General features: G+C 49.0%; 1 protein-coding gene across 2 annotated transcripts in view; it reads left to right on the top strand.

The window, feature by feature from the left end:
• The window catches only part of MYO18B (myosin XVIIIB), a gene marked incomplete at both ends in the record, with an annotated part of 217,752 nt that overhangs the window by 103,032 nt on the left and 89,144 nt on the right, over positions 1 to 25,576 (top strand). For both annotated transcript variants that reach the window (XM_082853194.1, XM_082853193.1), the window contains 8 exons: positions 3,198 to 3,317; positions 3,607 to 3,715; positions 6,016 to 6,140; positions 10,573 to 10,727; positions 14,355 to 14,478; positions 15,352 to 15,552; positions 19,248 to 19,358; positions 23,785 to 23,889. In XM_082853194.1, the coding sequence (XP_082709320.1) occupies positions 3,198 to 3,317; positions 3,607 to 3,715; positions 6,016 to 6,140; positions 10,573 to 10,727; positions 14,355 to 14,478; positions 15,352 to 15,552; positions 19,248 to 19,358; positions 23,785 to 23,889 (1,050 nt within the window). The remainder of the gene's footprint in view (positions 1 to 3,197; positions 3,318 to 3,606; positions 3,716 to 6,015; positions 6,141 to 10,572; positions 10,728 to 14,354; positions 14,479 to 15,351; positions 15,553 to 19,247; positions 19,359 to 23,784; positions 23,890 to 25,576) is intronic.

The following is a 25,576-nucleotide window of genomic DNA, read 5'->3' as shown; positions in this document are numbered from 1 at the left end:
TAACATCCTTCAAATCCCCATTACCCACTGTTGCCCCAAACTGCACATGGTGTCAGCGTGCAGGATATATTATTTCTGTTTGTGCAAAATGTCCAGCAGATTAATTCATTTCTGTCCCTCCCTCTCTGGCAGGCCCTTGGAGTCGTTGTCCCTAAGTAGAAAGAGGGTTTCTGATGACTTGGCCAAGTGATGGACCCAGGGAGGCTTCCAGAATAATTGCTGGTTAACTGGTCCTGGAGCAATCTGCAGAGGTCCCTTCTGGCTTTGCAGACCAGCCTCTCCCCTCATTAACTTGGCCTTCATTTTGCACTCACCTAATAGCTCTGGGCGTGGTGCCTGCCCCTCACCTCACGGACAGAGCCCCCAGACCCCAAAATGTGTGAAGGGAGAGGGCTTTGTGGGGACAGGGGGAGGTCAGGGGCTACTGTCTCTATTAAGAGCGGCTGTCGTTTCCCCAGGTTGAAAGGACTAATGGTTCTTTTGTTTCCAGACTTGGGGTCTGTGGAACTCAGAATTAATGCATTAAATTAATTTTGTGCTCCCTTTGCTCAGGCCCATTAGCACAAATTAAATTTCATACTGATTGGCTAAGGCAGAGGGAACACAGTTGTGTATGGGATCAGTGCTGATCTCGGGGATGCGGGGCATGTTTAGGGGTGTGATCTGGGGCGCTCCTGGATTGCACTGGCCTGTAGTCGGCACCCACTGCAAGTAATCATTTTTCCAGCTTGAACGCCTTTGCACATCCATAGGCAGATCTAACCCATCTAAAGCCAGGTGAGGCCAAGATTAGGAGGCGATCCTAGCTATTTCTATGGCAGAAATTCTTAAACTTCGTGGTGCTGAAGAGTCACCCTGGAGTGTGTTGAAATTCACATTCCTGGGTCCCACCTCAGAGACTTGGGTTTGGGGGATCTGAGGATCCTGAGATTTGCATTTAAACAACCGTCCAAGGTCATTGCAATGAATACTTTAGAGACGACAGTGTGAGGAATGGCAAAGGAAGCCCCACCCCAAAGGCAGCCAGGAACACGGCCAGAGAGCCCTTTCCCCTTTAACTGGTGTTCGGTACTTGGATGTGAGGGACCTGGGTCAACTTCCACGCTGTGCTGCTCACTTGTTGTGTGACTTCCGAACACTCCCCTTAAGCCTCGTTTTCTTTTGTCTGTTTATTGAAATTGGCATTTTGGCCTGAGCTGTCACTGGTATGGTCAGCAAGATGGGAGGGAAGCTGATGGGCTGGAGGAGGAAGAAAGGTGGGGGGCACAGAATGGACAGGGCAACCCCAGCTCAATTTATGGTTTAGACTATTTTAAAAAGATATTTTTGTTTTGTGTTTTTCTGATTATAAAAGCGGTTTAAAAAATCACCAGTACAGAAATGCATCACAAGGAAATTGGAGTCCTCTGTGAGTCCATCGTTCGGGGGGGGGGGGGGGGGGTCTGTGGCGGGGAATCCCCATTCACAGTTCGGTAGTGCCTTTTTCTGTGCAAGTACAGACAAAAATGGAAACATGCCAAATGTTCTATTTTTTTTCCCCCTTGGCAGTATGACTTGGGGTTTTGTTTTGTTTTTTTAATGTCAGAACATACAGATCTGCATCCTCCTTCTTCATGGGACAGCTGAGTGGTTTTTGAGGCCACGTGTGAACTGATAGTGTTGACGGGGCCTGGATTCCACACCAGAAGGGCCACCTCGAGTCTGTGTGAGAGCACCACACAGCCGCTCCTCGGTACCACACACAGGGTCTGATGGGAAACTGTGGTGTTTTGACATCTTTATATGCAAGATCTATGGCATAGAATGGGATTGCCAGAGGACAGGAGACATCACCTAATTCAGTGCATTTTGTAGCTCAGGTGACCACAGCCCCAGAGAGGAAGAAACTCGTCCAGGGTCACGCAATATGTTGGTTGTTGTGTCTGAACTTGAACCCTGTACAGGGTTCTTACCTCTATTTTTTTTTCTTTTCGTTCGCTCCCTCTGGACTTGAGCCACTGCCTCACATAAGGGGTAGCCTCAGTTTCATGAGGACTCCTCTTCTGTTCAAGGTCAATTCTGTGCCTCTTGGTCTAACCTGTCCACTCATGTGTTTCTCTCCTCACTTTCTTCGGCATATCCTTTAACCCAGAAGGCTGTATTTTGGAACAATAAGACCACAGAAGCGCTGACCCGTTTGGTGTTTGTTGTTGGTCGGTTATTTTGAGGGGAAAAAAAAAGTCAGTGCAAGTGGGAATTCATTTAAAAATAAACATTTTTATTTTTAACTTTAAACGTGTCTACCTCAACTCACTGAGGTAGGATCAAAGCCCTTTGAGGATAAGCGTCTGACCGAGATCTGCTTCTTTTTTGGACCACACCCCTAGCACACAGCTACATGATTTCCAGTTTTGATTTCTTTAAAGCAGAGCAAATGGCAAAGAAATCTGAATGCAAAGGCCTAAATTTTTTACTTCTGGTTTTTTCTTTATAGTTTTTGCACCTACACCTGTTTGACAGAATTTTAAGAAGCAACTCACTTGTATTTGTTACCTCCAAAGCATTCAACCTAGTTTTCATGGAAACTCTTTGCCCGGTCCCATTTTACAGGTTTATGTAATAGCTAATAGGATAGGTAATGGCGGTAAAGGTGTATGAGACATAAGCAGGTTGGGAGCACACACAGTTGATACCGGGTGAGCGTGGCTGTCACCTGGTAGGGGCAGGTGGACCCGGGGAACTGTGCAGGTGTTTCCTGGCTGAGGGCATCCCTGGGGGTTGGGCATCCGTGAGTGTGTCTTACTGAGGGAGCCTGTTGGTTGGCCCAGTGAGATGCTCCCTGAAGGATGGCCAAGGAGAGTTTCTACCAGAACAAGTGGTTTTTAATTAATGCTTACTGTGTGCTGGGCACCGTGCTAAGCTCTATGTGGATCATCTCAGTCCTCACGACAGTTCTCTCAGTTATCCACCCCCCGCTAAAGCTGCGAGAACTGAGTGTCCGAGAGGCGTCCTGCCTGGTTCAGAGTGTCGAGCCAGGGATTCTAACACACCTGGACCAGTAAAATTCCAGCACCCGTGCTCTTAGCCACCTTATGCTGAAGGGTTGCCTTGCGAGAAGACCCAGTGATTAGTCCAAGGGTGGTCCAGTGGAGTGTGTGTGGAGGCGGAAGGGTGTGCAGCGCCCGCAAGTAACCCTGCCTTCACCCTCCCCCTCCCAGATTGCAGAGTTGACCGCAGAGCTGGCCGAGGAGCGCTTCAAAGGGGACGTGGCCTGCCACGTGCTGGAGAGTGAGCGGGCAGAGCGGCTGCGGGCCTCCCGGGAAGTTCAGGAGCTAAAGGCGAGTGGTCGGGAGTGCCGGGGGTGGGAGTGGCTGAGCAGAGTGGCTGGGAGAGGCGGACCTGCCTCCCCGAACCCCGACCGCCCCGTGCTCACGTCTGGGATGCACAGGCTTACCGACTCCCACACTCGGAGTCCTGGAGGACATTTGAGTCTTCCTAAGTCTTGGCCTTGCAGGTGTCCTGGGTGAAGACTGTGCAGGGGGTAGGTGGCCAGTACTGGTTTGGGGCACCTTAGGTGAGATGGCCTCTGTCTAGCTCCAGTTTGAAACCTTGAGGCCTCTCTTCCAGAGCAAGTATGAGCAAGTCCAGAAGAATTTGGGAGAAGTGGGGAAGCAGTTGGAAGAAGCCCAGCAGAAAATTCGCTTGAATGATTTGGAAAGGAGTCGCACTGGAGGAGGTGAGCCACTGGGACCCATGGGATTAGACGCTGGTGGAAAAGCTGTCCTTTTATTGCATTCATTCACATGTACTGCGATCATGATGCTCTAGGCGCTGCATTAGGGGCTGAGACGTTGGCGGAGAGAAAGGAACAGTCCTTGCCTTCTCAGCCCAGTGGAAGACACAGGCATTAAACAGGTAGTCCAGCAATATCCCAAGTAATAAATTATCAGTGTGGCAGGTGCTGTTTAGTAATAATGCAAAGAATGATTTAAAAATATACTGGTTCTGGGCTTCCCTGGTGGCGCAGTGGTTGAGAGTCCGCCTGCCGACGCGGGGGACACGGGTTCGTGCCCCGGTCTGGGAGAGGCCACAGCAGTGAGAGGCCTGCGTACCGCAAAAAAAAAAAAAAGTGGTTCTATGGATGGGCAGGGTGCCCTTATATTTATATGAGTTTTTAATATAATTTTTGAGGAAGGCAGCTCAGTGGTTAAAAAGTGAAATCTGTAAAATCCCATTTCTGGATTTGACTCTAGACTCCATTGCTTATTAGATGGGTGGCTTTGGGCAAAGACATTATCGGGCCTCGGTTTTCTCATCTTTCAAATGGATGTAGCCATAGATGATTAATGGAAAGTGTTTGGCCACGTGCATGGTACAGAATGCTGAATAGCTGTTAGTTTATCATTATTTCTGATATTACTGATAGTGGGATCATTATCCCTGCTCATCACCTGTGGAGCAGCGACTACTGTCCCCATTTAAAAGTGATGTCAGGCACTTAGCAGTTACTGAATGAATGGAGAGAGGGTGAGAGGACCCCTGAATTGCCCAACGAGAGGTATGTTCGGAGGAGCCAGGGGTTCCTGGTGGTGCCCGCCTTAGACGGTAACCTGGGGACTCGCCTCTCACGGCTGGATGGGCAGGATGACATCTTTGTCACCTCCTCTCCCCAGTCTAAATGAGTCAGCTGAGGAGGATTCCCAGCGTGCCTGTCAGCCTTTATGAAACGTTGATACCATTCCTTCAGTGCCCCCAGAGAATCAATGCCCTAGAAACATCAGGGACACTCAGAGGAGCCAAGGTCGGAGGTGGTGGAGGAGAGGCAGGGCACACTTGCTTCCTGCTCTCCTCTCGTTATCCTCTCCTCCTGGCTGCCCCCAGGGCAGGCGTTTACCAGGGAGGTTAATCCACAGGAGTCTGAGGTTCTCACATACCTGAGACCCCACAAGGCAGGGTCCACGAAGGGCGTGGGGAACGTGTTGGCCCAGAACCGGCACAATTTCCCCAGGAGAACGTCAGCCCCAGTTCCACCCCGACTGTGATTTATGTCTGAATGATACTCCCCGGCCATTTGTTTTCCTGTGCAAAGATATGGGCGTCGGACGATGGGGGAAATGCGCTTAGCTCATGAGCACATAGGCTGTGCAGGCTTTCAGCTCGGGATACTTATTCCAGGAAGCTAATCCACAAATCTTTTGTTTTTCATTATGAAAGTAATACATACTCATTACAGAAAATTTCAAAAATACAGGAAAGTTGAAAGAAGCAATAAAACACTTTAATCACACCACTGCAGTGGCACCACAACCTCTTCTGTGGATCAAGGTGGAGTTGAAATTACTAAAAATATATGTTTTCCCACTATACATGGTTAAGTATTTAAAGAGAACCTTTTACGGTATGCGTCCAGCACTGAGCCAGACCCTGTTGTGTGTCGGTGGGTGGTTTATAGAAGAATTTTAGTTGGGCCCTGCTCTCAAGAAACTTGCAAATGCTCTTCATTTAATAGACACTTTAATTATTGCTCATTGATTTATTTGTTAAGTAATTCAACCAACAGTCACTGATTTTGTACTCTTGTCACCCAGTGTGGTAGGCCAGTAGGGTGACTCCAGTTGGTGAACTTGTGTTACCATGTGGGGCGAACGGCTGTGTGTGGGGGACTCTTCTAGAGGGTGTGGAGAAACCCGCAAATGACTAAAACAGCTCCCCTACCCTCAAAAATTATGGACTTTCCTTGGGGAAAAAAAGGTCTTTGCACACTTGTAGAGAAATTGAACAGTGTAAAACGACCAAGCTTAAAATAGTGAGTGGTCAGTAACGTTAGACACCTGGAGGTAGTCAGGGCAGGCTGCCTGGAGGAAGTGGTTTTTAAAGCTTGGACTTAAAGTGGGATTTCCTAATCTGCAGCCTGAGGTCGAGCCTCAGGAATTCTATTAACACTGTGAAATTGTGCACAAAGAGCTAAGACCGTGGGAGAGAACCACCCTCATTCACTGAGCCTCCCGTCCTGGCCTCTCTGACTCTGTTAAACAGCGGATGAGTGGCAGATGCGCTTTGACTGTGCTCAGATGGAGAACGAGTTCCTCAGGAAGCGTCTCCAGCAGTCCGAGGAGAGGCTGGACTCGGAGCTGGCATCTAGGAACGAGCTGGAGCAGAAGGTAAGGCGGTGGGGAGATAGTCTGGGTTGCAAAAGTGGCAGCGATTGGGCAGGGTCTCACCTCCCTCTTCAGGGTGTTGGCTGAACCCAGGAAGGGAGAGAGGACATCACCTGTTCTGTGCTTCTCCACCTCTGCTGATATTACACATGCAGGTCTCTATGGGATATGGGTGATAGTTTCTCTACATGCGAGTGTTCGACACTGTGGACTAAAGAACATGAAAGTGAGCTCGGGATCCCTGAGTTCCAGTTCCCTTTCTGCTCTGACCTTGTGGAAGGCACTTTTACCTTTTGGGTCTCAGGTTTCTCATCTGTAAAATGATTGTAATGTGCTCTTAAAATAGTCAAATGATATCAGCCCCCATTGCCTCTAGCCTAACCTGCCACCTCTATCTATCGTCTAGATCAGAGCAACAGCCTCCTAACTGGTCTCATTGCTTCCAGCCTCTCCCCTCAACCACACAGCAGCCAAGGGATCTTTCAGCATCTCTTTCAGGTCGTTCTGTTATCGCAAGTTAGACTGACTATCGCTGGGAATTGTTTGCCTGTGTGTTCTGTAAATTTTGATTGTGAGTACATCTTCCACAGGCGCCTCTCACACACCAGCCCCACGTGGTCTGCATTGTAGATGTTCCTTTTTTCCCTTCTGACTCTCGTGGTGAGATTTTATGTGTCTTTAGCTTTTTTTTTTTATTGAGTCTATCTTATTTTAAAAATTTTAAAAACCTTTTTATTGATTTTAAATGGAGTCTTATGTTTTTGGATGCGTTCCTCTTAGAAGAAGCACTTTTGCACTTTTTCTTCTGCAGCAGCCCCCGAGGTTATGCTGAATAAATTCTGCATTTCAGATTTTTGCAGCATGTCCAAAGTGGCAGGCTGAGCTTTGAACCCACGCGAGGCACAGACCTGGGGTTTTGATTTCTCACGGGAATCCTTTCTCCCTGACTGGGAGCCAGAGTGGCGGCAAGCATTCTTACCACCTTCCAGGCCATGGGTGGAGCTTTGCTTGCCCCCTGTCACATAGGTGCAGCTCTTCAGGGTCCTGGCTTAGTGCAAGGGTTTTCCTTCCAAGCTCCCACCTTCCGTGGCCCCAAGGCCTTGTCTCCCGTCTCCCTCTGGGCGTTTGAACACAGCCTCTATCATTAGGGATATTTCTGGATCTTTCTGCTGCTCTTCTTCTCCCCCACCTTGACTGCCATAGTGTTAGCATCTACCATGAGTGTTCTTGTTTTGTGTCCTCTGCATTTCTGACCTCCTACAATTTCCCTTTTTTTCTTGAAAGTGCAGCTGGGCATTACAAATATAATGTAACCTTGTCTGGCGTATCTAGATGAAAGTAGTTTGGCCTCTGTTTCGCATTGTCTCCAGCCACCGCTAGTCTGCATTCTACCCAGTCTGCACTTCAACCTGTGGTGTGCTGATAACCTGTCACTCTAAAAACAGACCCTGATATGTAATGTTTGCCAGTTGCCGATTTCCGTGGTGTAAATGTTCCCACCATGGCCAATGTCAGGCTACCATTGTGATGTCACTGAATGTGGAACTGGGAAGAGATGAGCAGAATCAGTTTTACATTGGTACGAGACAGCTCCGGCGCACCACTGAGTCCAACCAACTCAGTTGTTTAAGGCTCACAGGAAAATTGAGAGGAAGGTACAGAGGTTTCCCATCTACCCCCATCCCTACACTTGCATAGCCTCCCCCATTATCAACATCCTCCACCAGAGTGGGACCTTTGTTACAATCAATGAACATTCATTGACCCATCACTAAAGGCTGTAGTTCGCTGTAGTTTACACTAGGGTTTACCCTACTGTCATGTATTCTGTGGGTTTGGACAAATGTATCATGACATGTGTCCATATTATAGTTTCATACATATAGATTCACTGCCCTAAAAATCCTCTGTGCTCCATCAGTTTACCCTCGCCCCCAACCTCTGGCAAGCACTGATGTTTTTACTGTCCCCATAGCGTCACCTTTTCCAGAATGTCATATAGTTGGAATCACACCATATGGAGCCCTTTGAGACTGGCTTCTTTCACTTAGGAATATGCATTTGAGGTTCCTCCACATCTTTTCATTTATAGCTTGATAACTCATTTCTCTTTAGCTGTGAATAATATTCCATCATCTGGATGTGTCACAGTTCATTTATCAATTCACCTACGGAAGGACATCTCAGTTGCTTCCATGTTTTGTCAGTAAACATCCATGTGCAGGTGTTTATGTGGATGTAAGCTTTCAGTGCCTTTGGGTGAATACCAAAGTACATGGTTTCTGGATCATATGGTAAGAGTATGTTGAGTTTTGTAAGAAACCATCACACTGTCTTCCCAAGTGGCTGCACCATTCTGCATTCCCATCAGCAATGTGTAAGAGTCCCTGTTGCTCCACATCCTCGTCAGCATTTGGTGTTGTCAGTGTTCTGTATTCTAGTCATTCTAATAGGTGTGTGGTAGTATCTTGTTTTAATTTCCCTGATGACATAAGGTGTGGAACATATTTTCATATTCTTATTTGCCATCAGTAACCTTCTTTGGCGAAGTGTCTGTTAAGGTCTTTGGCCTGTTTTTTATTTGAGTTGTTTGTTTTGTAATCATTGGATTTTAAGAGTTCCTTGTATATTTTGGGTAAGTTCTTTATCAGATACGTCTTTTGCAAATATTTTCTTCCTGTCAGTGGTTTTCCATTCTCTTGATAATGTCTTTTGCCGAGCAGAAATTTTTAGTTTTAATAAAGTCCAGCTTATAAATTCTTTCTTTCATGGGTTGTGCCTTTGGTGTCATATCTAAAAAGTCATTTGCCAAATCCAAGGTCATCAAGGTTTTCTCCTATGTTATCTTCCAGGAGCTTTATAGTTTTGCATTTTACATTTACGTCTGTGATCCATTTTAAGTTCATTTTTGTGTAAAATCTGTGTCTGGATTCATTTTTTTTGGCACGTGGATGACCACTTGTTTCAGCACCATTTGTCGAAAAGATTGTCTTTGTTTCACTGTATAGCATTTGCCTCTTTGTAAAAGATTGACTGACTGTATTTCTTTGGGTCTTTTTCTGGACTCTCTATTCTGTTCCATTCCCTTTCCCCGCCCCCCCCCCTTCCAAAAAGCCTTATTCTTTCTCACCTCTGGGCCTTTGCATATGCTGTTTCCTTTTCCTAGAACACTTTCTTTCCCTACCTAGATATCTCCAACTAACCTTAAGACCTCAGCTTAAATGTCCTTCCCTCCAGAAAGTCTTCCCTGACACATTGGGTTGGGTGCCCCTGAATTATTTTCCCGATGTAAGCCTCATCATGCTGTGTTGTGATTATCCGCTTACTTCTTGGTGTCCCCATTAGAGGTTAGCACAATAAGAGTTGTCATATTTCCTGTCCTGCTATTTTATGCATATATAGATATATATCTCCTCATTGTGAGAGCAAAGTATCATGGAATCAACTTGCAGAGGTGGGCCAGGATGAGATCACACGGGATTTTATACACAGTGGAAGTGAGGCTCTCTGGAGATGGTTTTAGGGGTCACTTCCAAGCTGGACATTGTATCATGATGCTCAGAAGACATAGGTAACCAGTGAGGGACAGCCACAGGGGAACAGCCCAGTTCTTTCTATAACAAATTATAAAGTCGGGTCAGCCTCCCCAAGGAAGGAGGGATACTCATGCTACATTAAAAAGTAATAGAAGTGCAACCTTTTTCTGAGCAGCAGAATATATGAAAACATCCCATTTGCCTTCAGATACTGAATTTAGAATTACAGGCTTCATTAACTCAGCGTTTTGCTTATTTAAAGCAATTCTTTAATGAGGCCATTTCTTCAAAGCGAGTGTGCTGAGTTGCCCTCTCTCCCAGATCTAAACTAGGACATTTGGGAGGGTGTTTCCTGGAGGAGATGCAAGTGCCGTGGCTTTCCTGTTTGTTTCCAGCAGCGCGTGTCCCCGTGGAAGTCAGCCCATCTCAAGCGCCAGTTACCGCCCTGACCTTTGGAGCCTGTCTCAGGGCTTTCCTGGTCAGATTTTCTCCATGTGCCGTTTGGGCTGCTTCATGGCTAATGCGCATGCGTCTCGCCGGATTATGCCCACTGATGTGGTTATCAATTATGCATAGTCCTTCAGGGGCTGTCGAGTTGAGGCAGGGCACGTAAAGGATCTGTGGGCACACTGGCAGGAGGATTATTGAGGAAAATTAAAAACCCTAAGAGAATGATAGACACTCCCGCCCCCCGTTTTATCCCTGAGCAAACTGAAGCTCAGCGAAGTAGCTTCCTCACGGTGACACAGGTGAAAAGTGGTCAGGATGGGGTCGTTCCAGCCCCCGTGCCTATTCTCTTCCCATTATACTCACACTGGAAACAGCAGCTACTTGACCTAGGAAGTAGGGGGCAGTTCGGTGCTGACAGAGGTGGCTGATTCGTTCTGCTCCTCCCACAGCTTGGGGAGCTGCAGAGTGCTTACGAGGGGGCCAGGAGGATGGCCCAGCAACTGAAGAGGAAATGCTACCATCTGACCTCCGACCTGCAGGACACCCACTTCCTGCTGGAGAACCAGCAGAGCCGAAACCACGAGCTAGAGAAGAAGCAGAAGAAGTGAGTCACGTTCCACGTCATCACCTGGGTGCTGGGGTCTTCTGGGGTCTCCGGATTCTTCCAGACCCCTCCACTTCAGTCAGGGCTCTTCATCCATGGAGCCTACCATCCTTGTTCTGCTCTAATTTTCCTCTCTCTCCCCTCACACATTCCTATATGGTTCTCCCAAGAATCTAGCGAGAAATAATTCTTTTCTGTTACCCAGTCTCAGCTCTATTACCAACTGACCATGTGAGCTTGGGGAACTTTCTTGGCCCCTCTGGGCCTCCGCATCCCCACTTATCAAGTGTAGAGTTCATTGTGGAGGCCAAAGACAGCCTGGCCTGGTGGTTAGGGGTGCAAGTGCTGGTTCAAGTCCCAGCTGGGCCTCTTGCTAGTTGTGTGACCTTGGACAAGTCATTCAACCCTTCTCAGCCTGATTCTTCTCCTTAGGTGGAGCGCCTCCCTTGTGGTGAAGACTAGATGATAACAGTTGGTAGATCCCGCAGGACTAGAGTCTGGTTCCTGTTCTCACTATTGAAAATGGTGAACTTCAGTCAGTGCCCTTTTCATTTGAAGTTTAGACTCTCAGCTCACGTGAGCAGTTCTGGCAGGGACTGGGCTTTGTGCACAAACAAGATGCCAGTCTTGAATCTGCACACTGGTTCCCGTGCTTGCTTTCCAGCGGTGCTGCCGCGGGTTTCCGTGGGTGGAGCCTAGACCAGGAGCCCAGGTTTACACTCACAGGCCTCCTTACGTGCAACCTCAGCTTCATCCCTGGACTCCTTGGCTGTGTCCAAAGTTCTTCAGCTCACCTGGTGAGGGTAAAGGTGTGCAGGGGTCTTGTTCTGAGCCAGATAAGCCCTAATGGAAACTTCCTAGGAGGCAAATAGATGAAATACAGCCTCTTTGAGAAGGTCCAGGATAAAAATACAGAAAAACCTTGCTATGTGTGCCAGGATGTGGTTTTGCCGAGGTTGCCTATTTCCACCAGGTAGCAAGCTGAGTTATATTTCCATGCGACTGGCACAGGTTTTGAACTCGATCTGCATTAAATATTGTTGCTCTCATTCACCTTTGAGCTTTCCTGAGCTGGCTCCTTCATTTGGGGGGGAAAAAAGAAGCTCTTTGGGGTGTTATTAGTGCCCCCCCAGAATGAGAGAAGTTTCTTCTCCTCTTGCTGATAGCTGACTCTGTTTCCTTTTCCACCTTCCCGTGGATGCTCTGGCTAAACCCTGTCCTTGCAGTGGGGAGAATGGCTTAGTCCCACCTTGGTCATTTCCTGGGTGACCTTGTCAAGTGACACTACCTGTCTGGGCCAGACAGTGACTGATGCTTCAGAGCCGTCCTTGGACTTAAGCAGGCCACCTGGTGCTGAAGAGTGGCTCTGACAGACCCCTATCTGTAAATTGAGAAGTGAGACTCCATCACCCCTCAGGTTTCCGCCAGCTGTGACAATTCTGGCCCTTATCTGTGGCTTCCACTTCCGAGAGGCCTTATGAGGGGGTTTCAGATTTCTGATGGGTGGCAGGGGCCAGGGTTCTGCCCTTGGAGTTTATGCAGCCAGAAAATTCCATCTCTCTGGTCTTCCCTGTGATCGACCCCCTTGGACAGAATCCTTCATTCCAGGTCCTCAAGAACCTCCCCATCATGGCCACCGGGAAAGTCGCCATTTCATCATACTTACACTTCTTCTTCTTAAGACTTACCTGCCCTGTCATGCTCTGTACTCCGTTACCATATCTCAGCAGAAGTTAATTTGTGTTTTGATGCTCATTGCAAATAGCAGCCATTACCTTTCTAGGTGGGCTGGCACTTTAGCAGGGAGCCCGTAAGGGAGTAGAGGTCTCTGTCTAGCGGTGGAGATTCAGGCAGAATGCCTATAGTGAGGGAGAGATCTAGAAGTTAGTGTTACTCTCTCTTTAAGCTTGATCGAAGTGTAGATGCAGCTGCCTCCTTAGTTTGCTGGGCTCTGGAGGCAGTGATGTCTCCGTGCTGATAGAGTTCCCTGCCCCACCTTGGCTTCTAAGTTCAGAGTGGCCCAGAACGGCTCCATTTGAGTTTGGCTTCTTGTTGCCATGGTTACTCATGGGTCACAGAGCTCAGTTCCGAGGGCTGATGGAGCTCCCAGCTGCTTCCACAGGGAAAAGGCCTGTGCTGGAGCCACGGGAGGTTGGACCCCCCAGCCCGCTCCTAGCGGGGTGAAGGGTGTGAGTCCCTCTGGCCTCAGGCAGTTCGTCGGTCAGTGTGTTCCAAAAGTTAGGGTCTGTTGGAGGCATTCTTTGGCATCAGGCGGCCCAGTAAGGACTCCTTTAAGACATCCATCACTGTCTGGCCCCCAGTGTCTTTCCTTCCTGTTCCAGGGCGTGAACAGGTAGATGGGGGACCAGCTACATCAGCAGAGAAGCTGGCTCAAACCCACTTTGGGATTTTGGCTGAATCACTCACCTCTCTGAACTTCAGCTTTCTCTTGTATGAAATGGTTATAATGTGTTTCTTACTGAATTGTTATAAGGACCCCATGGATCCCAGCTCAGAGCCTGGCACTTTGGGACTGCTGGACCATTATCATCATCACAGTGTGGCCATTTCAGAGGCAGCCAATAGTGCCTCTTGAATGACGTCACCAACAGCCAATCAGAAAGCCTCTGGGCCCTTCCAACAGTAGGCCCCCCTCATATGACCTGTAGTTGGCTCTTTCAGGAGTCTTGAGGCTTTGAATGACCATCTAGCGTTAAGGGGCATTGGATAATCTTGTAACAAGGGAGATCTTCTTCTCACCAAGGCCAAAATCCCATGCCCAGTTCAGCCATTCTGGCCACACCCAGTTCCCTGGAGCACGTGGCCTTTCTGTGTGGGCTGAGGGCAAGTGACCAAAGTCACATCTTATTGAGGCTTATCAGAGCCTCTGCCAGTTTCCTCGCCTGTGATAGGGACAGAGGCTGATGAGTGGAATGGTGTCCAGTCCAGGAAGCACTTCCCACCTAGGGGTCACCGTCGTGGAGGGGCAGGTGTGCTCCAAAGTAGGTACTTCCTGATTCCCCAACGGCCCCCATAGGACTGTCCAGTCTCTGTGTTTTCTGCTTAGGAACCAAATGAAGACAAGATGGAATGTATAACTGTCCAGCATTCTATCAGTAATAACCGTGCTCTAACATGGCTAATGAGTGCGTGAGCCCCACAGTGTCATGCACAATATGAAATGTTGAATATCCCTTGTTTGTGCTGATAAGTACATTCATGTACCAGTCAATGGATATTAGGTGCCAAACCTGGGCCTTGTAGAATTAAAGGTCCTTGGCGTATGTCAGCAAACCTGATAGGTTAGTTTTTTCTATATATTTATATGTTTTTTGTTCTTATTCTCTATTTGTATAGTTTTATTCTATTTTTATTTTTGTGTATATGTTTTTATCACATTTTAAATAAGTGTCCGGTATTTTTGTGGAAACTATAAACCCTCAGTGTTGCCCTCTGGTGTTCAGGATTCCTACCCCACATCCACAAACCCTCCATCATTTAATTCTCTTTCTGTCCCTAGCGGTTCTCAGCAAGCTAACTGCCTCCCTCCAGCACCCGCCTTCCCTCCCCCACCCCCGGCCCAGGCACACCCGCCTCGGGGCCGTGACCCGCGTTCTGCTCTGACAGGTTTGACACGCAGCTGGCCCAGGCCCTGGGAGAGTCCGTGTTTGAGAAGGGCCTCCGAGAGAAGGTGGCCCAGGAGAACACGAGCGTCCGGTGCGAGCTGGGCAAGCTTCAGCAGCAGCTGAAGGTGAGGGGCGGGGGCACAGCGCCCCCTGGCTCTTGGTTGCTGGGTCTCAGGAAACCCCTCCCTCGCGCGCCTGCGGCGGATGGTGCAGGGCGAGAGCTCTGCGTGTGGCCGTCCTGGTCGGCTAGTGCCGGCGGCGTCACGGAGCCCAGCGCGCCTGAATCAGCAAAGCGTGGGTGGCAGGTGATGGATAAGCAGGCCTCCCTAGCTCCACGTCCCTCGGGACCTTGCTCCAGTCACCTGCCTGCCTTCCGAGCCGCCCACCTGGGAGCGGGCAGAGGCTTGCTCAGGATGAGTTAGCTATAGACCCAGCTAGGGGCAGCGCCCTGTCCCCTGCCGGTGCCAGTGCAGAGGGATTTGATTAAAATATGACACAGGCACCTCCCTCAGCTGCTCCTCAAGGCCTGCTGTGGCTCCCTATTACTCTGGGAGAACCTCTGCACCTCTTAGCCTGGCGGGCAGCTCCTTCATGATGTAGCCCAAACTTCTTCCACCCTGGAGCTGACTTTCTAACCTGGAAGAGTCATGCCTGGCCACTTGGCTTCCCTGCTCCAACATCTCAGGCCCACCCTTGGCAGGGACACAGCTTTCAAATGGGGCAAACACCTCCTGTTTGTGCTTTGAGGTCTAGCTCTAGGGGCAAGGGCGTTGCTTCCCACAAACTCCCCACCCCAGCCTGCCTGAGCTGTCCCAGGGAGGGGCCCTTGGTGTCCCACAGGGGGCGCGGCGGGGGGCCGCGAGATCCAGGTGGAGATGGCAGTGGAGATGACATGCACTGAACAGTGGACAGCGCCCTCCCGCAGGTTGTAGAGGTGTCCCGGGGGAGCAGGAGTATGGTCACGTGACTTCGGGTCTCTGCCCACCTTGTCTCTGTAGGGAAAGGAGCAAGAAACCTTGCAGCTGAAGCAGGAGGTGGAGATGCTGCAGGCCCAGAAGCAGGAGCTGCTGGGGTCACCCTCTCTGGCGGAGAATTGCATTGCGGGCTTGAAGGAGAGGCTCTGGAAGCTGGAATCCAGCGCCCTCGAGCAAGAGAAAATCCACACCCAGCAGGAAAACACCATCAAGCAGCTGGAGCAGGTAGGAAGGTCCTGTCCAGGGCGATGCCCTGCCCCATGCTGACTCCAGTGCAGAAGGCTGTTGTCACAATACGACATAAGCGCCTCACTCAACTGCTCGTCATCCTTCTGTGGCTCCCTAGTACCCCAGAGCACCTCAACCCCCTAGGTCTGACGTTCAGACCTTTCATGATGTAGCCCCCCTCCTACCATCCTGCAAGCGTCAGTGTCAGCTCCTCCGAGAAGCTTGCCCTGGTCTCCTTCTTGCAAACAACCCCACCTCCACGCCGCTCCTTAGCCGTTTGTTTCTCCGTCATAGCACCTGCCATCATATGCCATAGTGCTTTAAGAAGTGTGCTCAGTGCCTCTCTCCCCCATTAGGATATAAGTCTCAGGGAAACAGGAGGACGTTTTGGTTGATCTTGCTTATCAGGGCATCCCCAGAGCCTGGGATGAGGCCGGTGCATAGTTGGTACTCATTAAATAACTGTTGACCCAATATCTGGTGTTTATTGAGCGCTGTCTGTGTACCAGACTCAGCCCTAAGCTCTCCTCACATCTCACCTCATCAATCTCCACAAGAAATTTATATGCTGAGATATTAGTATTATCCCCACTTTATGGATGTGGAAACTGAGGCTCAGGGACGGGATTTGGAGCCTGCGCCATCTGACTGCACAGCGCCCCGGCTACCTGTGCTGTGCACAGCCTCCAGGGAGATGGGAGCCCCGATCTTTGGAAAATGCAAAATAACTGAGGGGAACAAGCAGGAATCCAATACTCTTGTGCCAGCCCCCTCGACGAAGCACCTGAGGAATATTTTGTCTGCTTGCTTGTTTATATGCCCAACTCATTCCCCAAAGAATTCGAGGCAGCTTATAAGATGTATGCATAATAAAATAGAAAAAGAAATAAAACAAGCCAAACCAGAAAAGCACAAATTAAAACCGGTGCTAAGGAACGGTGGGGTGGTGAATTAATAAGCAGACACGCAGAACATACGATCTTACACACTTAATAGGTTTAGCTCTAAAATTCCTGGTGGCCAGAGAGAAAAAGGAAATGTGAGTTCCATGCTTTTTTTTATCATCCCCAAGATAAAAACAAGCTAGGCTTTCAAGGGGAAGCAAGGCTTTTCTTGATGCTTAGTTCTAAAAAAAATTTCTCATGTGAGATTTCATAAGGGGTAATTATGTTGAAATGGTTTTAAGGTTGGAACTCCTTTTTCAAGAACATCTGACCAGGCAGCATGAATACGTAAAAGCAAATAAACTGAGCTGCTCTGGTGAAGTGGGGTGAGGGAGTGGGGGCGGTCGGGGGGAGGCTGGGGTGCTGGCCCTTGCTTCTCACTTATCCCCCCTCCGTTGGGATGGAGTCTGCTGAGTATTGAGACATGGATGTGGCAGGCGTGGAGGGACAGTCTGGAGTGGTTCAGAAAACAGCATCTTTACTCAGTCAAACCCATATTTATTAAGCACCTACTGTGTGCCAGGCACAGGGTGGATGCTAGGGACGCAGCTGTAAGCAAGACGAATGTGGTGTCCGCTCTGCTGAAGGTTATAGTTATGCTGAGTGTTATGGGAAGGTTTAACTTGCAGAATCTGGTTTGGGGAGCAGGTTTGGAACCGTCAGGGAAGACTTCCTGGAGGAAGTGATATTTACTGAAGCTGAAAGCTGAAGGATGAGTCTGAGTTGGCTGATGAGGAGAGTTCCAGGCAGGGGGAACAGCCACTGCAAAGGTCTGGAGGCAGGGGAGTCACGTGGCATTTAAGGAACTGCAAGATGATCACATGCAGATGGGGTCTGTGTGATGTTAGGCGAGCCCCCTGTTTTCTCTAGATTTTAGTCTCATCTGTACAATGAAGTCGGAGCCTTGTCAACCCCCTAGCCTCCCCCCAACCCCAGCTGTGAATCTGTGAAGGTTCGTGAAGGAGGTGGGATATCTGTGCAGGTTGTTCTGGGACGTAGAGGGTGGAACAGTGTCACAAAGCAACCCAGAGTCAAGAGTAGAGTGAGCACTTTGGAAAGTTGTGTTACCTCTTGAAAATGCCACCAGGGGACCACTCGGTGCTCGGAAGCAGAAATGTGCTACGGTGACCTCAGGGACCCGAGGCTGAATGCAGCTTCCCAGTACCCCCCGTCAGCTTACACAGGAGGCGAAGCTGACTCAACCCTTTCATCCATCTTCAGCTTCACCCATCACCTCACACTGCACTGGGCTATTGTAGACATCCAGGAGATATTTATTGATTACAACATAGCACTTTTTCCAGGAAATTTTATGTTAACTCATATAAGCTTGACATAAATGGTATTGCAGATGTCAGGAGTGTCCAAGAGGCTAGGAAAAAAATGAAAAAGAAATATTACGTTTACTTGCTTTAAATGCTCCTCATTTTGGATTACCTTCCCATGACCTCTGTCATTTTAAAGGAGGCAGGGAAGGAAGTTGGCATTTAAAGCGAGCCTGATTTCTGCCGGGAACTACAATAGGGGCTCTGATGCACACCATTCTTCCTCTTCGCCACAGTCCTATGTAGTAGAGAATATCAATGTTGGGAAAGACCACAGTTGTCTTTTTTCGACTGCATGTCCACGTTAGAGAGGCAGCAATTGTAGCCTCATGAAAGCTTGCTGTGGGGTGCCAGGGCAGAGTAGCAAATGGTCAGGACGTTGTAGTTTCTACAGTCTGACCCTCTGCACTGGTGGGTTCCATGCTGCTCCATGACCAACAGCATTGAAGAGGGTAGATCAATGGAAGCTTAACAGTATAGGTTCCTGAGGCCCGTATCCTGGAGATTCTGACCCAATAGGTCTAGAGTGAAGCCCTGGAATTGACATTTTTTTTAAAAAAAGCACCAGGTAATTCTAATATGCCACAAAACTTGACACGCAAGAGCTTGGATCAGTCTCTGAATTATGCAAATCAAGAAAGTAAACTCTTGAACTAGAATTGGGTCCCATGCCTTCTGCCTCCAGTTCTAGAGCCTTTTATGTAAGGTGGCACAGCGTAAACATCACGCGCAGCTCTTTTCCTGCCCTGAGCAGGTGGTGGAGGCTCTCACTGAAAAGCCTCATCTCCTTAATGGGAACACAGTTCTTGGTTATGTCAGGCTTCCGGGAAGGGAGGGGCCAATCCTTACTCTGTTTTCAAAATAATGGGGAAAGAAAACGTAATCTTTTTGTGCCAGGCGTTGCCTACGTGCTTTATATGTCATCTCATCTAACTATCACAAATGTATCTTAAGAAGGCTGTTTTCCACAGAGCAAGGTAACTAATCAGAGGCAAAGTGAATTGCCAAGGTAGCATCTTGGGCAAGTCATCTCCCTCTCCAGGGTTTCCTGTCTTCATAAGTAAACTTTTATTCTACCGTCCATTCACCCACCTATCCGCCCATCTAGAAGAACTTCCCTGATGCCTGCTCCAGGGATGACAAATTTGTTTCATCCTGAGAGTGTTGAGAAGGATTCCAAAATGATATCTAAACGCAGTGGCAAAGAGTATGATTGATTAGTGACGTTATGACCACAGAAGGGATAGAGGCAGTGTTTGGGCTATTTATCTACCATTTCTGACCTCCCTGGGTGCCTGGGGCGGGGTGGGGGGGATAACCTGACTCTCATCCATGCAGTCCCACAATGAAAAGTGCAGCTGAAATGCTAAGGACGACATGGATGGTGTGGGCCACCCTCACGCGCTGTCCTTGCCGCCCCCAGCTCCACCAGCGGTTTGAGCTGGAGATTGAGCGGATGAAGCAGATGCACCAGAAGGACCGAGAGGACACGGAGGAGGAGATGGAGGACATCCGCCAGTCCTGCCAGAAGCGGGTATGGGAGCCACGAGCACAGCTGTGTCCTGGGGTCCCGGCAGGGTCAGCCTGGGTGCCTCATCCTTAGAGTGGGGGGAATCCCAGGGCCTGGGGACAGTCCCTTCAACCACCTGAGACCTTAGCTTCCCCAGAGCTTTCAAGGGTGCTGGAGCAGACGTACCTGTCCTAACTACGATCCTCTGAAACTGTCTAGCATAATCACCCCAAGATTTCTCCCAAGAGCCCACAGTGCCATGTGACTGATGCTTTGGGTGAGGATTTATATGTTTCAAGAAAGGGACCAGTCCCTTCTGGCTATTTGCCTTGCAAATCATTTCTTACATTTTATCCAAGCTCTTTGCAGACGTTTCAGACAGTGTGTAAGAAGGCAGTAAACCCTTGAAATCTTAACACCAAGGCACCATCATTATTACTATTTTTAAATGTTCTTTCCTCTCTCTCTTTCATTGTACCCACACATGCATATTTGTAGAGAGATCGTTTTACCTAAATGGGGTCATGCTTCTGTTTTCACTCGAAGTTTGTCCTGGGCCTCCTCTCATGTCAGTAAATGCAGGTCTAATGTACATGTTTAATGGCTTATAAAAGTATTCCACCTTCGGCGTGTGCTCTCATTAATTCTCTTGTCATTGGACGTTTAGGGTTTTCTGTTTTTATGGCCAGTGCTGAGACAGACCTCCTTACAGATGCGTTCACTGATGTGAGTGTGAGATGAATCTTTAGAATGGAACTGCTGAGGAGCTTTGGGTTACGCCTCATTTGACAGGTTTTGTCTGGGTAGGGTTTCTGTGGGCCTTTCATAGCCTTGGGTACATTGTGAATCTCCAAGAAGGGGCCGAGTAGCATTTCCCAAGGTTGACTCCGATTATTAGTTCCCTAAGCAGAGTCTCTACAGAGACCTCCAAACTGCAGGGCCTGAGAGCATGGGTGCTGGAACTCATAGACTCTTGGTTTGAGTCTTTGCCCTTCCAGCTTAACACCTGTGTGATTTTGGGAAAGTGATTTTAAACCCTCAGCTCCAACTAAACTACACTCCATTCTCTGTATCCACCGCTGGTCACTCAGAGCCAGTTTATAAGACACACAAAAAGCCAATGTTGCTACTTTATTTGGAGTCACAGAGGCTTGGATCAAGTCCCGACTCCATCAGCTATCAGCTGTGGGGCGTTGGAGAAATCCCGTAACCTTGCTAATAAGCCTCACTTCTCTCATCCGTAAAATAGGATAATGATGGCCCCCTGCAGGGTAACAGGGAAGATTCAAGGAGATCACAGATGTGGAACTATTGAACAGAGTTTTGTAATGTAACCCTTGATGGCTGGAAACTTAACGAGCAATACCGGTGTGTGTGTGGATTTTCAGGTAGCTGATCCTTCCAGAGGAACCAGGGAACAAACCTGGTGGTTGCCTTGCTCTTGGGTGTGACTAATCCATCCAAGAGAAGGAGGGTTCAGGGACTTGGTGCTCTGCAGATCCCCCCAAGAGCATCATCCTGGGCGGGGCTGGAGGAGGCCTCAGTGGTGTCAGGACCTCGGCGGAGACGGGACTCTAGTGAGGAAGTCCTGGGCAGATGGGGTGTCCTCGGCACCCTGTCATCGCCCCGGGGGGGGAGGGGAGTAAGTAAGAACTGAGCCCCTCTCCACTCCCAGTGGTTGGTGCTGCTGCATCTGCTGCCCTTCCTGCTCCTCAAGTACTCCTTCGGGGGCCCCTCTGGGGGTTTACATGGATCATCCCAAGGGGCCAAGTGCATTCCCCCCAGAACTCCCCAGAGTTGGAAAAGAAGAGTCATAGATTTTAGGTTCAGCCAGACCTGTGTGCCCTTGAGTAAGTCTTGTAACTTCCCTAAGACTCAGTTTTCTCATCTACAAAATGGGAGCAATAAGAGAAAATGTTCTACCTTACCTACGCTGTTGTGAGAATAAGATGAAAGAATGGCAGATGCCTTATAAACTGTAAAGTGCTGGGAGTTATCATTGAGGGGCGAATTTCTGCTTATTTTCCATTATTGCATATTTGGGAGAAATGAATGAGATTCTTTGAATACCCAGTGGGCACCATGTTTCAGGCTGGGTTCTTTATGTCTGTCAGCTTATTTAATTCTCATAAGCACTCTGTAAGGTTTATAGTCCTGGTTCTACAGATGAGGAAACTAGAGTCCTAAAGGTGAAGGGTCTTCCCCAGGGTTACCTCACTGGGAAGTAAACGAGCTCGGACTTGAGCTTAGGTCTGTCTGACTCCAAAGCCCAATCTCTTAACCAAAATAACTAGATTTTAAAAGTGTTTTTTTAGGGGCTTCCCTGGTGGCGCAGTGGTTGAGAGCCCGCCTGCCGATGCAGGGGACACGGGTTCGTGCCCCGGTCCGGGAGGATCCCACATGCTGCGGAGCGGCTGGGCCCGTGAGCCACGGCCGCTGAGCCTGCGCGTCCGGAGCCCGTGCTCCACAACGGGAGAGGCCACAGCAGTGAGAGGCCCGCGTACCGCAAAAAAAAAAAAAAAGTTTTTTAATTTTGCAAATGTTTGGACTATGGAAGGCCATTTAGAAAGCACTTGATAGAAGTCAGCCTTGGGCAGTGCTGCATCCTTTAGCACTTCCTGCACATAAACTCACCAAAGGCTCTGATAAGTACTGCATGGAAGGCCCTATTAACTCAGTGGCTCCCACACTTATTCTAGCATGGACTTCCCTCCCTTCCCACCACACACACACAGTATACGTGTGAACGCTATGTGGAAATGTTCTACAGAACACACTCCAGAAAACTTTGCCTTGCTTAATGCGTAATTTTTATTGTATATTTTCCAAAACGAGTTTCACTTTTGCAGTCTTCATTTTAAGCAGGTGTGAGCAGAGTGCTTTGTGTCTCTCACTCTTAAAAGAAAATTTTGAAACAAACTTTCTTCTGAAATGACCATCCATCAGTACTTTTTTTCTCTACGTGGGTCAGGAGATGGAAGCCCCCAGTCCCTGCCCGTGTGCCCTCAGGTGAAAGGAGCACAATTTCTAGTGCATTCCAAGAGTGCCTCAGAGCATCATGAGTGCCCTGAGCCAGGACCCTGATGAGTTGGAGATGTGACCCAGACAGACCCTCCTGAGGCTTTTCCATGGACAGATTTATTAAGGGGGAGGGGGAGGTCAGAGAAAGGTGTTTTTCTCCTATGACAGATACTAACATTAACTGCACATCTAGTGACTGCTCTGCTCAGTCTGTCTCTCACCATGGCAGGAAATCAATCGTTAGAGACCTGGGTGGGAATGCTGATGGCTGTCTGGTGTGGCACAAGAGCTGGGGCCAGGAGACAGAATGCTGACTGTTCTCAGCAGCAGTTGATGTAGGAGTCTATGCTTCAGGACCACTCTCTGACTCAGTTTTCCCGTCTGTGAAAGAAGGTCATTGAGAGCACAGGATGGAGAAAGGAGGAAGGGGTGAGACAACACACATGAGAGAGTCTGGTGCAGAAGAGGATGTGTAAAGCACCGTTATAGTGGGGTGTCCACTTTAGCAGGGAGTGCCTGCCATTGCTGGGTGATTACCGAGAAATCAGAGCCAATTGTAAACTAAATGAGCTGCTTGTAGCCAAAGGTCTTAGTCAGTTTGGGCTGCTATAACAGAATATCATAGACTGGGGTCTTGGGGTGGGGGGGGCTTAAACAACAAACATATATTTCTCACAGTTCTGGAGGCTGGAAAGTCCAAGATCGAGGTGCTGGCAGATTTGGTGTGGGGTGAGGGCCCTGCTCCTGGCTTGTAGATAGACGGCTGCCTTCTCACTGTGTCCTCACACAGTGGAGAGAGAGAGGAAGCAAGGTCCCTGGTGTGTCTTCTTATAAGGGCACTAATCCCAGCATGGGGACTCCACCCTCATGACCTCATCTAAACCTCACCATCTCCCAAAGGCCCCATCAGCAAATAATACTGCATTGGGATTAGGAATTTTGGAGAGACAAACGTGCAGTCCAAACACCACATAATCTCAAATGCAACATTTTTTTTTTTTTTTTGCTGCATCACAGTGTATTTAATAAGCGAGGTGAATGCACATTATGCTGGATACAATGTTGTGCAGAGTCTTAAAAAGTTAGAGTGCCAAGACTTGTAACTATTCAAGCTGGGTCGTGGCAGAGGAAGGAGACATGTGTTAGGAAATGGGAAGGGAACTGGGGGCGGGGACTTCACAGTGAATGGCAGGGGGCTCCCCGTAATTGGCCAGCTCTCCCCATAGTTGTCCGGCTCCTGAGCTTTTAGGATCCCAAGTTCTCTGACAGAGACACCCCCTCCTAACTGCTAGGTGAGCCGTTGTGGAGCTGGGCGAGGGGCCATGAACTCCACCTCCCCCACCCCATCCTCCAGAGGGTCCCTGCCTCGTGGAGTTTGTCGGGTAGAGCTCTTGCATCCTATGCCTGCATCTGCCCTTTGTGCCCACAGCTCCACCAACTGGAAATGCAGCTGGAGCAAGAATATGAGGAGAAGCAGATGGTCCTCCATGAGAAGCAGGACTTAGAAGGCTTGATCGGAACCCTCTGCGATCAGGTAAGAGGGAGACACCAGCAGGCATTTGGGAAGCGCATTCCCTGCCCCTGGGGGCCCTGTTAGAGAGCTGATTCGTGGGGACACCAGCTGGAGGGGTCTTAGGACCAGCGCAGGTAGACCTTTCAGCTGGCCTCCACCTGCTCCTCCCAGGCGCCTTCTTCCCCACCAATTCTGTCTCTGCCCTCACTCACTGCCTCTTCAGAGGGGACCTTCCGTGGGGGGAGTCTTCATACAGCAGGGTTCTTGGAAGGACCCTTGAGAGTAAAGAGAGTGGGCCCAGCCACACATGACAGACGAGGTCGCCTTGCCCTCAGCCGCTGTCGGGGTGACAGTATAGGCAGCCTTTGCTTTGACGGGGTGACTGTGAATGGCTGCTGTGCTCAGAGCTGGCCTCGTGAGAACAGACTTTGCTGAAGGCAGAGCCAGGCCAGTGACGCTGTAGACCCTTAGCTGGGCCACTTCTGTCTCCTTGGCTTTGCGTGATCTAATGAACTGCTCTGAGCTGCTGGAGAGCAGAGCCTTGTGGGGTTTTGCCGTCGTCGCCGTAGACCAGGGTTGTCAGCTGCAGCACTGCAGACGTTTTGAGCTGCATCACTCTTTGCTGTTGGCGGCCGGGGTTGGGGGGGTGGGGTGCTGCAGGGAGGTGGCGCTGTCTCATTGTAGGCTGTTGAGCGGCATCCCTGGCCTCCACCTCCTAAATGCCAGAAGCATCTCCCTCAGTTGTAACAACCAGCAGTGTCTACTGACGTTACCACATGTTCCTCCAGGACACAGTCAAGCTCCCTCTTTACAGGGAACCACTGCTGTGAAGGAAGCAGCCAGCAGCGCCCAGAGCCAGCTCCTCCTCCATGAAACCCCGACATTGGAGAGGAGTGCTGGTGGCTTCCATGGTTTCTTTTTAAATATCATAGGAGTGTTTTTTAATGTATCTCCTTAACTTGTGTTCATTATCTTTTAATTAGTAACGATCTTGCTGTCAGTAACCTTCCCGCAGTCATTCCTCTTGTTCACAGAGGAATGTGGGCCCCCTCCAAATGGTCATCCAGGGCAGCCAGGCTTCGAACAAATAGGTGCTCACTATGTTTTGTTTTGTTTTTTTAAATTGAGTAAATGAGTGAATTCTAGAGCGGGACCCCTACAGCCGTGCGAGTGAGAGTTGGAAGCTGAGGACATCGGTGGGAGAACTACATGATCTTCCTTCTTTGGGTTTTCTGGATTTTCAGCCAAGCAAACTGGGGCCACTGAGTGCAGAGCCACTGAGGCTCCTCTCCCTTTGGCATCAGCACGAGAGAGAATACCCCAGGGTTTGATTCTAGAATGATACTTGGAAATCGTTGGGAGAAGGTTGCCTTCTATCCAGCATGGTCTGTTTAAGAAAACGAAGGAATTAATCCAGTAAAGAAAGGTTTTTATAAATATTGCTAAAATTTTAAGTTTCACATGCAAGGAGAAGGTAACTTTAAGTGAATGAGAAGCTAATTTTGTGTTAGTCGCCAAGCTGGAGCCTTTGAATAACGTCACATTGGATACTTTTAGATGTTTTAGTAAGACATCTGCCAAACACATGGGAAAGTAGAACAGATAGTGTAATTGACGCTTGTGCATCAAGAGGACAGGGTTCACATAAATTAACATTTTGCCGCGTCAGATTCAGATGTTTTTAAGGAAGCAAAGCATTTCAAAAACA

This window comes from Leucopleurus acutus (genome assembly GCF_964270905.1).
Source record: "Leucopleurus acutus genome assembly, chromosome: 13".
Classification (NCBI taxonomy): Eukaryota; Metazoa; Chordata; class Mammalia; order Artiodactyla; family Delphinidae; genus Leucopleurus; species Leucopleurus acutus.
The sequence above is the reverse complement of the archived record's forward strand: the minus strand, read 5'-3'. Positions and strand labels throughout refer to the sequence as shown.